General features: G+C 39.5%; 1 protein-coding gene across 1 annotated transcript in view; it reads right to left on the bottom strand.

The window, feature by feature from the left end:
• Positions 1 to 16,973, bottom strand: part of LINC03122 (long intergenic non-protein coding RNA 3122) — a 28,610-nt gene that overhangs the window by 6,391 nt on the left and 5,246 nt on the right. Inside the window, exon 2 of the mRNA XM_017852393.1 lies at positions 13,705 to 13,892. Within this exon, the coding sequence (XP_017707882.1) occupies positions 13,705 to 13,892 (188 nt within the window). The remainder of the gene's footprint in view (positions 1 to 13,704; positions 13,893 to 16,973) is intronic.

Here is a 16,973-nt window from a genome sequence, read left to right as displayed (position 1 = left end):
TTTTGAGATGGAGTCTTGCTCTGTTGCCCAGGCTGGAGTGCAGTGGCACGATCTCGACTCACTGCAAGCTCCGCCTCCCGTGTTCACGCCATTCTCCTGCCTCAGCCTCCTGAGTAGTTGGGACTACAGGCGCCGGCCACCACACCCAGCTAATTTTTTGTATTTTTAGTAGAGATGGAGTTTCACCATGTTAGCCAGGATGATCTCCATCTCCTGACCTCGTGATCTGCCCACCTTGGCCTCCCAAAGTGCTGGGATTACAGGCATGAGCCACCGTGCCTGGCCTTACAAATATTTTTTTAAAAGCCTATTCTGTTTCCAGAAGTGCTAGTTTCCAGAGAAGTTAATGGTGAAGCAAAGGCAGACCCAGTTCCCCATCATGGGAACCTTAACTATATAATCACACAAACACATGTTAGACCACACCTGTGATCTGGGGTGTGCAGGAGAGGTACCTGGTGATTTGAGGGCACATCACCCTTGCCTGGGTGTCAGGGAGGGCTTCCCTTGAAGATCTGAGAATTTAGCGGAGATGGGGAGGGTGAGGAGGAGTTAACTCTGGGGAGGGTGGGAGCCAGAGCATCCAGACAGAGGAAGCCTTGCAGGCAGAGGCCCTGGAACTGGGAGGGAACACGGGTAGGAGAAATTGAAAGGAGGGTTGTGTGACTGAGACCCAGAGCAAGGGAAAGTGGGCTGACAAAGGGGCAGGAGCCATCTTAAAGTGCATTATGATCCTAAGAACAATGGGAAGACATCAAAAAGTCTTCACTAGGCAGGAGAAAATGTTTAGATGTTAGCAGTAAACTTCACATAAGGTACTTCCTCACTGGCCAATTCATACCATTATTCTGCATTTAGGTTTTAAAACATGGAAAGTTCCTTTTAAAAGCCAAAACATTATTTTAAATATCCAAAACCTCTATCATTTATTCATTCATTTGTTCATTCTACAGCTATTCTTGAGCACCCACTATGCACCGCGCCCTGCCTCTCAGTCACTGCCAATATGGACCTTACACGCGGTTGAGAGAGACAGACAAGGAACAACAGCCGTATGGCCAGGGGTCTCTCCAGGGCTCTTGGTACTCCAGTGCCTCCCTGCACCCAGCCATCCTCAAAGCAACATTGGTATGAATGAGGCTGAGACTCACAGAGAAAGACAATCAATAGTGAACAAAACAAAGTCGTGGCTCCCCGCAGGCTGACAGCCTAGTACAGGGAGCTAAGAACACATAACAGATAAATAGCTATACACACACCAGGTAGTTATAAATGCTATGAAAAATAAAACAGATAAGAGGAGTAGAGAATGATGAAGGGCTTGCTGTTTTATATACGATGGTCAAGAAAATCTCTGATTAAGTGTCATTTGAGCAGAGAATGTGCTAGGAAGCTCCATGGAGGAACAACATTCGAGGGAGATGGAATCACAGATGCAAAGATTCCGAGGTAGAAGCACGCTTGCTTTGTTCTGGGAACACAAGGAAGTCAGTGTGGCTGGAGGGGTGCACAGGGAATGGCACAGAAAAGGGAATTGTCCCTCAGGAGCAGAGGGTTATGATGTCAGAGGCAAGGCGTGAACCAGGTCGCATAGCACTTTCTAGGAAATAATAAGGAGTATGGATTCTATGTTGCCATGGGAAGCCAGCATCCTTGCACGAGGTGGTTAAGTGCTGAGAGAAAATAAATCAGGTTAAGGGGCTAGAGAGAGACTGGAAGGCTGGGGAGGCTATTTAAAACAGGCAGAGGAGCTCTCTCTGAGGAAGTGACTTGAGGACTGAGTCTTGAACTATCTGAAGCAGCGACCATGCAGATTTCTGGGAGAAGCCAGTTCCAGGCAGAGAAAATAGCACTGAAGTGGGAATAAGCATGACATATCCTGGAAAGAGCAAGAAGGTCAGCGTGGTCAGGGCACAATACCAGAGGAAGCAGGGGGAGGAGGACAGCCCTGCGGAGGCGGTGGGATGGTACTTGGCTTTTATTCTAAATACACTGGGAAGATTTGGGAGGACTGTAAGTAGAAATGACATGGTATGTGTTTTCGTGGGATTACTCTGATTGCTGCATTGGAAATAGACAATAGCAGGGAAGAAGTGGAAGCAGAGAGACCAGATAGAAGCCTGTTGCAGTAGCTAAGGCCTAAGATGGCAATGGCCCGGATAGAGGTGGCTGCAGAGATTAGGCTCAGGACCTATTTTGAAAGCAGAACTGACAATACTCACTAATGAATGAGATATGAAGGTAGAAGAAAGAGAAATCAAAGACGATTTCTGTTTTTGTTGTAGCTTGTTTTTTTGTTGAGGGAACTGGCTGAAAACCCAGTAGATTTTGGTGGCGGTTCTTGACTTAGAAGAGTGTGGAACAAAGCCACAGAGTCACAGCCCCAGACAAGACCTGAATGAAGTGCTACAGCCTGGTGGTGGCAAGACTGGGAGGGAAACAGAAGAGCACTATGAGACAGAATCCAGAAGCAAGGAGAGGAAGGAAAGGCCTCGGAGCCCCTAAGGAGAAGGAGGTTAGGAGGACCTGAGGGAAGACTTCACAGCTATGCTCCCTAGATTACTTTTGTGATCATTATACAGTAAAATTGACTTTGTGTTTATATGTATTTACAGGTCTATGAATTTTAGCCATTGTACAATATATATAAATAACCACAACCACAATCAGGATACAGAAACAATTCCATTGCCCTAAAAAACTCCCTCATGGCATCCCTTTTTTGTTTGTTTGTTTGTTTTGGTTTTTTTGAGACGGAGACTCACTCTGTCACCCAGGCTGGAGTGCAGTGGCGTGATCTCAGCTCATTGCAACCTCTGTCTCCCAGATTCAAGCAATTATTCTGCCTCAGTCTCCTGAGTAGCTGGGACTACAGGCATGTGCCACCACATCTGGCTAGTTTTTGTGTTTTTAGTAGAGATGGGGTTTCTCCAATGTCAGCCAGGCTGGTCTTGAATTCCTCATCTCAAGTGATCTGCTCGCCTTGGCCTCCCAGAGTGCTGGCATTACGGGTGTGAGCCACCGCACCTGGCCCATGGTATTCCTTTGATCTCTTCTCCATTACTATGTTTTCGTGTCTTTTTGAGGTTGCCATAGAAATTGAATCATATAGTACATAATCTTTTGAGACTGGATTCTTTCATGCATAATGCCTTTCAAAGGCCTCGGAGACTCATCCACTTGTTGCTTTTTATTGCTGAGTAAAGATTCCAATGTATGGATGTCCCACAGTTTGTTTATCCATTCATCCGTTGAAGCACACTTGCAGTATTTCCAGTTTCGAGCAATTAGGAAGAAAGCTTTTGGCAGGCACGGTGACTCATGCCTACAAGCCCAGCACTTTAGGAGGCCGAGGTGAGAGGATCAGTTGAGCCCAGGAGTTTGAGGTCAGCCTGGGCAACATGGTGAAATTCCATCTTAACCAAAAATAAAAAAATCAGCCAGGTGTGCACTTGAGCCACAGAGGTCGAGGCTGCAGTGAGTCATGATCATGACACTGCAATCCAGCCTGGGTGACAAAGTGAGAAGACTTGGCCTCAAAAAAAAAAAAAAAAAAAAAAAAAAAAAACAAAAAAAGCTGCTAAAATCATTCATGCACAGGCTTTCATAAGAACATAATTTTTCATTTCTCTAAGGTAAACACCCAGGAGCAGGATTGCTGGGTGATACGGTAAGTGCATGTTTAACTTTGTAAGAAACTTCCAAACTGTTTTCCAGGATGGGTGCTGCATTTTGCATCCCCACCTACAACGTGTGAGAGTTTCATTTGCTTTGTGTCTTCACCAGCACTTTGTGTTGTCAACATTTTTCTTTTACTTCAATACATAGAAGTTAAAACCACAATCAGCTATCATTACATTTGTGGTGGTAACTTACCCTCTTAAGTTTTTAAGTGCACTACATTTGGTTTTAATTTATATTTCCCTTATGACTAATGATGTTGAACATCTACTTAAGTGTTTATTTGCCATCTTTATATCCTCACTGGTGATGTGTTCAAAACCTTTGCTCATTTTTTAGTGGGTTATTTGTTTTCTTCATATTAAGGTTTGAATAATCTTTACATATTCTAGATACAAATCTTTGGTCAGATAGGTAATTCAAAAATATATTTTCCCAGTGTGTGTATTGACTTTTCATTCTCCAAGTTAGATGTCTCACAGAGCAAAAGTTCTTATTTTTGATAAAGTCCATTTGTCAATTTTAAAATAAATTGTGCTTTTAGTGTCATGTGTAAGAACTCTGCATAACGACAGATCATAAAGCTTTTTTTCTAGGTTTTCTTCTAAAAGATTTGTAGTTTTACATACTACATTTAAGTCTATAATCCACTTTGAGTTAATTTTTGTATGAAGTGTGAGGTTTGAGTCAGGGTTCTTTTTTTTGCGTATAGGTTTTCAATTGTTTTAATACCATGTGTTGACAAGATTATTCTTCCTCCATCGAACTGTTTGTGCACCTTTGTCAGAAATCAATTAGCCATCTGTTTTGGGGTCCATTTCTAGACTCTATTCGGTTCCAACAATCCTGAGCCTTTTCCTTTGTCAATACTATACTGTCTTAATTACTCTAGCTTCATAATTAGTTTTATTATCAGGTGGTGTGATTCCTCCAGTCTTATTCTGTTTTAAAATACTTAAATAATTACTTTGAATTTTCATATAAACTTTTTATGACTTTACTTTTGTTTTTTAAATGTTTATACAAATGTAGTTTTTTTCACTGTTGTGAGAACACTTAACATGTCAACATATCTACCCTTGTAAGTTTTTAAGTGCACAATATTAACTGTAGGCACAATATTGTACAGTAGATCTCTAGAACATATTTGTCTTGCATAAATGGAACTTCATACCCATTGAAGATGAATCCCTCATTGCTCCCTTCTCTTTATCCCTGGCAACTACAATCCTACTCTTTTATTTTATGTATTTGAGCTATTTTAGATACCTCATATAAGTGAAATCATACAGCTATTTGTTTTTATGTGACCGGCTTCTTTCACTTAGCATAATGTCCTCCAGGTTCATTCATGTTGTCACATATGGAAGGATTTACTTTTATTTTAAGGCTAAATAGTGTTCCATTGTGTGTAAATACCACATTTTCTTTATCTAATCATCTGTTGATAGACACTTAAGTTGATTCCATATCTTGGCTATTATGAATAATGCTGCAACAAACATGGAAATGCAGATATCTCTGTATATGTTCTTAGGAGATATGCCTATTCAAGGTTCTTTGCCAGTTTTTTAGTTGGGTTATTGTATTTTTATGCTATTCAGCTGAAGGCATTTTTAAACCTTATTTTAGATATTAAACTCTTATCAGAATATGTATACAAATATTTTCTTCCATTCTGTTGTTTCCTTTGTTATACAGTATCCTTTCAGTTTGATGTAGTCTCAGTTGTCTATTTTGCTTCTGTTGCTTGTGTTTTGATGTCATAGCTAAGAAATCATTGCCAAGACCAATGGCATGAAGCTTTTCCTCAATGTTTGCTTCTAGGAGTTTTAAAATTTCAGGTCTTATGTTTAAATCTTTAACCCATTTTGCATTGATTTACATGTATGGTGTCAGATGAGGGTACAATTTCATTCTTTCACATGTATACATACAGTCTTCTTAATAAATTTAAAAGGCCATATACCATGATGAAGTGGGATTTATCCCTGGGATGCAAGGATGGTTCAACATATGCAAATCAATTAAAGTAATACAGGACATTTAAAAAGGATTGAATTTTTTTTTTTTTATACTTTAAGTTCTAGGGTACATGTGCACAACCTGCAGATTTGTTACATATGTATACATGTGCCATGTTGGTGTGCTGCACCCATTAACTCCTCATTTACATTAGGTATATCTCCTAATGCTATCCCTCCCCACTCCCCCCACCCCACAATAGGCTCCGGTGTGTGATGTTCCTGAGCAAGGTGATCTCTTTGTTCATTTCCCCCTATTGAGTGAGAACATTGCAGTGTTTGGTTTTTCTTTCTTGCGTTGCCGATGTATTGCTTGGAATGATGGTTTTCCAGCTATTCCTGTCCCTTACAAAGGGACACAGAACCTATCCAATTTTATGGCTGCAATATTCCATGGTGTTTGTAATAAGTGCCACATTTCCTTTATCCAGTCTGTTACTTGATGGGGACATTTGGGTGCTTCCAAAGTCTTTTGCTATTTGTGGGGAACAGTGCTTGAATAAACATACAATGTGCATTGTGTCTTTATAGGGCAGCCATGATTTATTAATCCTTTGGGTATTATTACCATAATGGGGAGGCTGGATCAAATGGTATTCTGTTCTACGAAAATTACATTGATCATCCCAATAGATTGTGGAAAATGCCATTTAACAAATTAAAACCTTTTCACAAAAAAAATAATAAATCCCTCAACAACTAGTATAGAAGGAATTTACTCCATCATAATAAAGGTGTATTTATATTAAAAGGCTCACAGTGATGGTCATACTCAATGGCTATGGTTTAAATATCACAAAGCCTTTTCCCTGTAAGATCAGCAAAGGCAGGGATGACTCACTCTCAACATAAGTAACTGAAATACTTCTGTGGCAAATATAGTACTGGGAAAGTCACTAACCAGGGGCCAGAAAAAGAATAAAGTCGTCCCAAATCAGACAGGAAGAAATAAAATTACCTCCTTTACAGATGGATTAATCTTATGTGTGGAAAGCCCATAAAGACTCCACAGAAAACTATCTTAGAACTATAACATTGGGGAATCAATAAAGTTGCATTTTCTGATAGGGCTAATACTTGGACCTATCCAAAAAGGGAAATTAAGAAACAATTCATTTACAATAACAACAAGAAAATAAAATTACTTAGGAATCGGCAACGATGAAAGATTATACTGAAAACTTATTAAAGCATTGATGTTTTTATAGTTTTATAGATGTTTAAAGAAGAAACCATATAAAATTGAAAGGATATTACGTATTCATGGGATCCAAGAAGAACTTAACCACTGTTAAAATGGTCCGTATTTTACAAAAAAGTGGCTATAGAGTTGATGTAATCCCATATCAAAAATCCCAATGCCATTTTTAAAAAATCAGAAAAAACAATTTTAAATTCACATTGGAGCCACAAAAAGACTTCCAAATGCCAAATCAGGTTCTTTAGGAAAAGAGGCACAAAGCTGGATTACATCAACAACTTCTGGATTGAAAAATTATATTGCCAAAGCTACAACCATTAAACAGTAAGTACTGGCATAAAAACTGGCATACAGATCAAATGGAACAGAAGTGAGGGTTCAGAAATAGGAATATATATATATACAGTCATACTGATCTATCAACAAGGGGTCCAAAAAATGGCCACAATGGAAGAATGGGAAAGTCTCCATATTTAAATTTTAGAATCAGCTTTGTCTCTACCTTACAAACAATGCCAGGTGGTATTTTGACTGGAATTGTATTAAATCTACAAGATCAGTCTGAGGGCTTACTGGACCTCTTTACAACTTCGAGCTTTTTTCAATCCACTAATTGGGTATGCCTCCTTCCTTTATTTAGGCTTTGTTGATTCTTTAATTATCCATTTTGCAGTTTTCACAGATCCTGTGGTGTTTGTTATTTATAGCTAAAATCTTCCTTTCAAGCTACATAAATTTTTAAATTGTTTTCTTAATTATACATTGTATTACATTGGGAAATATTGTTCTAATTTCTGTACTTACTCGTATCCTGCATCTATAAACTCCCCTCTTTGGTTCTAGGAGACTTTTATTGTAGATCCTTGGATTGGCCCTTCATTAGCATATTATGAGGACGTTGGAATAGGGCAGTATTATTTTCCTTCCTTTGCAATATTTATGAGTCCACTTTTTTTATTTGTCTTTTTTACTGTTGCTTTTTCTTGTCTTCTTGGTCAACATTGTGCTGCTTTGAACTCCCAGACAATGTTGAGTAGGGTAGTGGAGGAGTATGGAAATTATTGTTTTGCTCCCTATTTTAGAAGGGCGCAAAAGTACATAATCTATTATCATTACGATCATGTCAGCTATTTAGTTTTTTATACATGTTATTTATTTTGTTTGAAGAATTCCCCTTCGATTCATTTTCTAAGGGAGTTTATTCATTTGAATAGATGTTAAATTTATCACGTGATTTTTCTGGCAGCAAATCAACATGAATTGTGTGGGATTTGGGTTTCTTAAATGGTTAATATAGTGGCATTACCACTTGGTCCCGTATGATAATTCTTCTTTATGTATAGGGGGGCTTGATTTACTTGCTAAATATGGTTGAGAGTTTTTTTGTGTTTGTTAATCAGGAATACTTCTCTGTAGGGTTTTTTTGTCTATCTTTGTCGTTTTATCATTCTTTGTGTTTTATTATGTTTTTTTGTATGAATCTTTATAAGGGATGAGATGGCCGGTAAAGCAGTGCATTAAGAGGAAAACATTCTCATTAAATGCTTACTTTAACATTGATAATGCTAGGGAAAAAAAGGAAAGGATTTAAGTCAAACAATGAAGTTCATCTGAAGAAACTAGAAAGAGAAAAAATCCAAGGGGCAAGCAGGAAGGAAAAAAACAATAAAAAATAAGAGCAAAATCAATGAGACAAACTATGTGTTTGTATTCAGGTTGATGGCTGGGCTTCATAATATGAGTTTGAGTGTTCTCTTTACATTTTCTAGAAGAGATTGTGTAGCGTTGATCTCAATTTCTTCTGTTTAAATTTTAGGAGAATTAATCAGTGAAATCATCTGGTACCCTGTTATTTTTTTTCAGAAGAATTTATAAAAGAATTCATTTGTTAATAGTTATAGAACTATTAGGTTTATCTATTTTATCTTGAGAGTTCTGGTAGTTTGGGCTTTTCAAGGAATTGGTATAGTTCTTCTCAGTTGGTTGAATTTATGTGCATAGAGTTATTTGTAGTATTCCCTGAGCTTGTTTTTTTATTGAGTTGTTTGTAGTATTCCCTGATGCTTGTTTATTTTATTGTGATATGTAGGATCTCTTAGCAGTATCTTCTCTTTCATTCTTGATATCAATAATACTAGGTCTTTCTCTCTCTCTTTTCTCTCTCTCTCCCCGCCCTTTGTCTCCTCCTCCTCATCCTCCTCTCTCCCCCGCCCCACTTCATCTTATTAAAGGGCCCATCAGTTTCATCAATTGTAATGATCTTTGCAAATAACCAACTTTTGGGTTCTTTGTTCTCTCTACTATTTTCTGTTTTCAATTTCATTGATTCTATGCTCTTCATTGCTTCCTTTGTTCCTATTGCTGCCATTAAGAGATTGCTTGGGGGCTGGGGTATGAGGGAACTGAGAAAATACAAAAGTATAGATGGAATTTTTGCACTCTTTTTGAGAGTTAGAATCTCTCCACTCCTTTACCAGTTCTCCTGAGTTCTCTCTGCTCCCTGGTGCCCACTTCTGGCTCCAGGCACATTGTATTCAGAATTGGGAGACCTCAGAGAGGACAAATAATAAATTCCACATAAGTTCAGAGTGATTACTCCAATTCTGGCCTTTTTCCCCAATTGCTTTCTACTATTAACTTTTGTGTCCTTATACACTCTGTCCAGGTTCTTATAGTTTCCTCAGAGCACTAGGTGGAGTGTGTTTCTTTCATCTGACCCCAAACTGACCCCATATTCTTTGGCATTCAAAGAAGGACATAGGACCTGATATTATGGTACATCTTATCTTTCACCATCACTATCATTCTATCTCCATGAGCTTATCTTCCACCACCCACCTCCATCTCCATGAGTTCCATGAGATCTCCTGCAATTGAGATTTAAGGTGACTTCAAAGTATTGTAGCACTTATTCACAATAGGCAAAGACTTGGAATCAACCAAATGTCCATCAAGTGACAGACTGGATTAAGAAAAATTGTGGCATATATACACCATGGAATAATATGCAGCCATAAAAATGGATGGAGTTTGTGTCCTTTGTAGGGCATGGTGCAGCTGGAAACCCACATTCTCAGCAAACTATGCAAGAACAGAAAACCAAACACTGCATGTTTCACTCATAGGTGGGAATTGAACAAAGAGATCCTTGGGACTCAGGAAGGGGAACATCACACCCGGGGCCTATTATGGGGAGGGTAGGGTGGAGGATGGCATTGGGAGTTATATCCTGGGGTGTAAATGACGAGTTGAATGGGTGCTGATGAGTTGATGCGTGCAACGGCACCCACCAACATGGACAATCTTACATATGTAACAAACCTGCCACATTGTGGCAACTGTGGTCCTAGAACTTCAAAGTATAAAAAATGAAAAATAAAAATAAAAAAATAAAAAAAATAAAACAACAAAGATTGGCACCCCATGACTAGACAGATCCTAGAGAGCTTAAAAGCAATTTTTCCCTTTAGAAATCAAGTCCTACTACAGAAGAATGGGTAGTTTGCCCCAAAGGGGATATTTAGTGAATACCATCTTCGGACACTATGTTCAATTGTAGTATAGGTTGCCCTGAAGGCCTATGGTTGGTTTCATGAAATTATCTTCCAAGCCAGATTGACAGTTTTTGAGATGACTGGATTTTTCTTCAAGGAAAAGCAAACTTACCTGTTCTCCAGGCTCATGCATACTTCCTGTGGTCTTTTCTGATGCTAGGTAAATTTGTTCCAAGTTTCCCGTGCTCTACTAAGAGTATAGGATCAACAAGAGCTGGGAATCCACATCATCCTTGTAAAGTGGAGTACCAATTCTCCTAGTGCAGTTAGAGAGGAAAGCCCCAGTGGCAATACTCTTGCAGGCTTTATGGAAAGGTAAGTGCGGAGGAAGCCTAACACTAAATGAGAAATCCATACCTTTCCTACATGCCTGCCTGAACCAAATAAACCTTGTGTTACTATACAAGGGCTTGTCTTTTTAATATATTTTAAAATTGAAGTAAACATGGACATAGGGTGGGTGGCTCAAATTGAATGGTCATTGTGCAGAAGGCTGGATATCCCACTGTTAGTTACACAATAAAAGAGGATCAGATAAACACAGACATAACCTCTGCCTCCACTGATAATGTAAATCATCCCTTGTATCATTTGTCTTTCCTTCAGGCTGGATACAAAAGGCATAGAAATGAACAATTCATGCCTAAACACAGAAGAGCTTGAAAGCTAGTGTATGTCAGATGTTTATTCTAGGTCATCATTAAGGGGTTGAGTGGAATTGCTTATAAACACAGGCTATTCTGTCAGTGGGGAGTGGGAGAGATAGAGTGTGTTTTGCAGTTGGAGACAGCTCTTTTAAAGCCACATTGCAACTTTTTTTGCCATGCACAGTAAGTTATGTAGATAATTCTTTTTTATAGGTTATGAAATGTTGTCCCCTGAGCAGTGGAAAGTATAATATGCTATAGAAACAATGCTTTTTCTCTCCACTTTGTGCAAATGCCATTTTTCATTACTCACTGAGTGAGAGCTTGCTAGAGATTGAAATGAGAGAAAGGTTGCCCCTCCCACTAATGGTCAGGCACTTCCTCACACAAACTCAGCAATGACCTCCGTGGGAGCCCGAGGAGGTCTCCCCAAGCAGCTTCCCCCACAGTGAAGTCTGAAGCGCCAAGCCCTTGAAGGATGTCACATCTTTTCATGTTACCCATTTCCATTTCCACCAGCCTCATTCTCTGCCTAGGGTTTTGTGGGTTGTTGTTGTTTTTCCCACCCAGTCCAACCAAAGCAGCTGAAGAAAAAGTGCCAAGACAAACAGAATGAGAGCCTTGGGGACCCCGTAATGGGTACAGAGCAGGAGTGTGGTAATCATTCTTTTGATTTGTGCTCAGATATGTTTTCTATTTGCTTTTTGCACAGAATGCACATTTTCCCCCTGGATCGCAAATAATCTGAACCAGGGTAAAACCATTACAAAGTGGCCTTCAAACATCATGTCTGTATTGGAACTGAATGACTGATCAGACATTTAAATACAGAAACTGGGAATTCAGGTAAATGGCACTGATATGGTTTTGTTTGTTTTTTTGTTTTTTGCTTTTTGTGTTTTTAAAAAAAGCATGCTCCAAGTTGTTTAAATAATGTTTGTTTGCTTGGGTTCTGTCTCTTTTTTCTTTTCTTTCTGTCCTTTCATCTATCTTTTTTAAAAAAGAATTCTGCATTTTTCCCTTTTAATTATGTTCTCATTTCAATGATTTGGTTTTATCCACAAAGCCAAAATAAAGAAATGATTTTATATCATTCCTAACAATTAAGACAGGGAGAAAAGATAGAATTCTCAACACCTCCCATGTCTGGTCATCTCTGCTCTTTTTCTGGGGCCATACTTCCTGGGACAATCTTCATCTTCTTACATTGTCATTGGTGTCTCCTGACCAGCCTCTTTTGAAGTTGATCGCAAGTAAAGAAAAAGTATACGTACAATGACTGCTTTAGCTGACTGTCCTCCATTCTCACCCAGGAGAGGGGGGAAGAGGAAAAGCCCGGTTGGGAAATAAAGATGAATGTGCTCCCACGGTGCTGGGCAGGGCTGTTTTGTGCTGGAGCAGGCAGGCAAAGGAATCTCACCACCGGGCTCTGAGTCCCAGGTTAATGTCAAGTGCTGGGTTTTCTTTTAGTTACTCAAGGATCAAAGGGAAATTATTCAATAAAAAGAACGTAAAGGGGACTTCTGTGCCCACATAAACCTTAATCAAAAACACTTGTTCAAATGTAGCTTCCTTGACCTGCCTTTTCATATTGTCTTTTCAGCTCTTATACATACACATTTGTGATTAAAATAAAGATTTTCTCCATCACCATTCAGCATTTCCTTTTCCTCTCAGCTGACCAGAATTTCACCAGGGTGACATGACAGTTTGTTGCTAAGGAACTGAAGACTATGTCATAAGTGAGCATTCTGATGAAGAGGAGTGAACAGTTTGCAACAGATTGGATATTAAGAATAAATCAGCTCTCTGTGTATGTCCCTGTGTGGTGATGTAACTGACAACAGGTGAGAAAGAGAAGGCTCAGGGCATTCCTGCTTGAAATGTGAATTCTTAGCCACCTCCTTTGTAAAAGCTACTATTCATCCCCTCAATTGCCTCTTACTTGTAAGAATGTCCTCATGCATTCGAGCTTTTCACTTCAGCTTGTTTTCTTCCACACAGTCATGTCAGAGATTTATCGCACTATGACCTTAGTCATATCCTCCTTTAAAAGGAGTCAAGCACAAACTTCACAAAGCCTCTAATATTCTAGGTGTTCAGCAGGGAGACTGGAACATGAAATTCCTCCCACTTGGAGCACACCCACATCAATGTTTCTCTAAAATCTATTTATCTTAGTCACGACCTATGAACACGAATAGAATGTGGTGAATGTTCCCTGTCTCTCGTGTGCCTGAGCACTGGGAAAAGTTAGAATTTGTACAGTTGTAATTTCTAGGGAGGAGTGCAATAACTTCACAGTTTTTTAAACAGAATCATTTAAGAAGGAGAACATTTTAAATGTGTCCCTTCTCTTTTGCACCATTTAAAAAGATCTCTGCGTCTCAATGTGGTTCTTCTGCTATCAGATATGTGGCTGATTTTGTGATTGTTAGGTTAAGAAAAATGGGAAAATCTGACAGCAGATGATTCCACAAATGAATGATACACATACAATAATAGGTAAGTACTCACCATGAGTAAAACAAACAAATATATACAGAAAAGGAAACAGTGATCCTTTGAGAACTGAAGATAAGAGCTTCATTACCTACATAGAAAACTACAGGAAGATCTGATCTAAATTTGATTGAAGGGAAGTAAACTTCAGTGGTCAAATCCTTGGGTGGTGGGCCAACATTCTGCTTGAACTCTGTCTCTACTGCAGTGCGGGGCAATTTGGAGTAATGCGTGTTTGTTCTGCCTAATTGAGAAGGTTGGAAGCTAATGAGTTTTCTGAACACTGCAAAGAAGAATGTTACATATGAAAGAGAAGCCAAGGGATATATGGAAATGAAAATGAAAATGAAAAAAAAAAAAAAAAAAAAACGTCCTGAGAACATGGGAAAGTTCATTGTGGTGGGCTGGGAGAAGTCCAAACAAAACAGGTTTCAGAAAGAGGTGAAGCAGTTAAAAGACACTCACCCGAGCTAGAACAAAACTATAAATGTAGAGTTTGACCCTGACCTCCCATAAATGATGCAGGCATGTGTTGACAAGCAAACAGACCTACAGCATGTCATTTGATTCTGCCCATTGTTTATCCCGTTACATGGGAATTTCTTTCTCTTCTCCTTGGGGTTTTTTCCCACCCACCCCAAATGTTTAAAGTCTATATGCAATCTGAGAATAAAAAGTAAAAGCTACCTCAATTTACTTAATTTAATCTAAATACCTAATTGAAAATGTATAATTGGACAGACAAGCCTTTGATTAGTGCCAATATAAATTTGGATTAAAGAGATTAGGGCTATTTAGCCTCAAGACAAGAGTATTTAGGAGTCTTAACACAGATTGAATTGTTTGTATTCAGGGCTCTGCCAAAATGTAGAGGGATTAAAAAAAAAAAAGAGTAGGAAATAGGCTCTGCCCTTGGGGATTTGGGACACAACAGTCTAAAACATATCAAAGAGGCACACAAGATTGCCCAAGCTAAGGGTTCCAAGAGTAGCTTTGGCCAAACACACTGCAGAAGAGAGGAGAAATCAGAAAAGCCTATCAGAAAGGGAGATTCTTGTCCTGATCATCAAAAGATTTAGAGATGAGAAGAAGGAAGAGGGTGTCCTTGTGCTACAGAATGCTATATGGAAATGGAATGAGACTGAAATACCTCTGAGATGACGAGAAATATTCTGGTTCTTTGTTGGTGTGTGACAAACTACCTCAAAACTAAGTAGATTAAACAAAAATTATATCTCGCTTACAATTTTTGTGTTGCAGTCATTCAGGAAAGGCTCAGCTGGGTGGCTTATCTCTGCTCTACATGGCACTAGGGTCCATTTCCAACATGGCTTCTTCACTCATAAGTTTGGTGCTTGGAGTCTGTGGTCTCTCTCTCTCTCTTTCTCTCTCTTACCCCACCTCCTCCCCACCTTCCTTACGCCCTATTATCTGCCCCATGTCTAGGGCTTCTCACAGTATGGCAGCCTCAGGGTAGCAGGATTTCTTACAAGGCAGCTTAGGGTTCCAAGAGATTGTTTTCAGAGACACAGGCAAAAGCGGCAAGGTTTCCTATGACTTAGCCTTAGAAGACCCAAACATCATGTCTACCACATTCTGATGTTTAAGCAGGTCTTAAAGGCCAGCCTATATTCAAGGGAATGGGAATTAGACTCCATCTCTCAATGGGAAAAATAACCAAAAAAAAAAGTTTTGCCAACTTTCGTCTACCAGAGGGAACAATTAATAAAGCAGATGGTTTAAGTGAGTGGTCAGAGCCACAGCAGGACAATCATCAGAGTGAGAGGTGGAGGATGAGTGCCAAGGACTTTAAAGGTGAAGTTGAGAGATTTGAACACTTAAAGAATAATACATTCTTCTCCCAGCATAGTCTGTCTTGTGAAACTGCACTCAGCTGGATGGAAGACAACACATGATCTCCTAGAGTTCCCAGGCACTGAACTAAGGCAATGAAGGAGACTGAAATTCTCCATCTGAATCTCTCTAACAGGAGACTTTCTAGACAAAGCGTATTTGGTTATGAAGAACAGAAACTCATTCAAACCAGTTTAAGAAAAGCAAGGACCAATTCAAAAGCACTGCAGGCAAGCATAAGAGCATTCCAGGACAAGAGCTAGGGGAGCTGGGCCACAGGAATTCTGACAAGTCTGATACTGCAAACCCCAGAGCCAGGGTTACTCTTCTGTTCCTGACATGGGCCTGAGGTCTCTCATCTCTTTGCCAGCTTTGATCTCTTTCTTGTCTTCATGGACAAGCTTTCTCCATTGACTGACTCATCAGAGTACACAGGGCTGAAAATGACTGACCCAGGCCTGGGTAACCTTTGATTCCCCCAGGACCAATATGCCTTTGCTTCCAAGCACCCAATAGTATCTGATTACAGGTTGTATATCTCTGGACTTGAATTCTGGAGATGAGGCATTTAGTTGGATTAGACCAGTCTATGGATTGGTTCCCCTTGAGAGAAACGTTCACTTTTGTTTCAATCAGTGATGGCTGTAGAGCAGGCTTAGGTGTTTAAAGACAAGTAACATGAAAGCATCATTGCCTAGCTCCCCTCTCCATATCAGTGAGAGGCCATAGGTAGGAAGCAATTCGAGAGAAAATGTGTAGGATAGCTAAATGACAAGAAAGAATGACCAGGTGGGAAACATGCCTGGGGCTGGGGCTGGAGCTGGGGCTGGGATAAAGACATAACAGGCTGGTCTCCAAGCCATTCTTCATTCAAATTCCAAACCCCTTCCCTGATAGAGTCAGACTCATTCCCTATTGAACTTGTCCTGGCAGACTTGATGTATGAAGCAGTAAAGTAATGGACAGTAATGGATGGTATAAAAGAAGGTGCCTTCTTATCTGACTCTCACAGAGGATTTTACAATGGTGTTGGGGGGTATTGGCCCTCTCTTTCTGCATTATTCTCCAGTATACATATCTATGCTCAGGTCATAAGGGAAAGACTGATAGCATAAGTGCTTTAATAATTTTAATGAAAATTATTAGGTTTTACTTAACATGATTTACATATAGATCACCTGCCTGCACAGAGCTCCTATGTAGAGATGGCAGGGATCCCTGCAGCAGGGATAACCCAGGATTAGGAAGGGTGGGATGGGGAGGGAGGGAGGGAGGGTAGGAGGTGGGGAGTCAGGGAAGGAAGGAAGGAAAAAATAATATGCACCAGGTAAAAAGGCTGGAAAAGGGGTACTTATGGACAGAAAATAATCAGGGTTTTTTTTTTTTAAAGAAATCTTATAATATAAAATAAGTATTGCTTAGCATAAGAAGTGTAGGAATGGGAAGAAAATTAAATGAAAGATCTAGATCCATGGAGTGCAAGTGAACTACAAATTTGGTAAAAGTTTCA

This window comes from Rhinopithecus bieti, unplaced genomic scaffold (assembly GCF_001698545.2).
Source record: "Rhinopithecus bieti isolate Rb0 unplaced genomic scaffold, ASM169854v2 scaffold_33650, whole genome shotgun sequence".
Taxonomy (NCBI): domain Eukaryota; kingdom Metazoa; phylum Chordata; class Mammalia; order Primates; family Cercopithecidae; genus Rhinopithecus; species Rhinopithecus bieti.
This window is presented reverse-complemented; position numbering and strand designations above follow the sequence as displayed.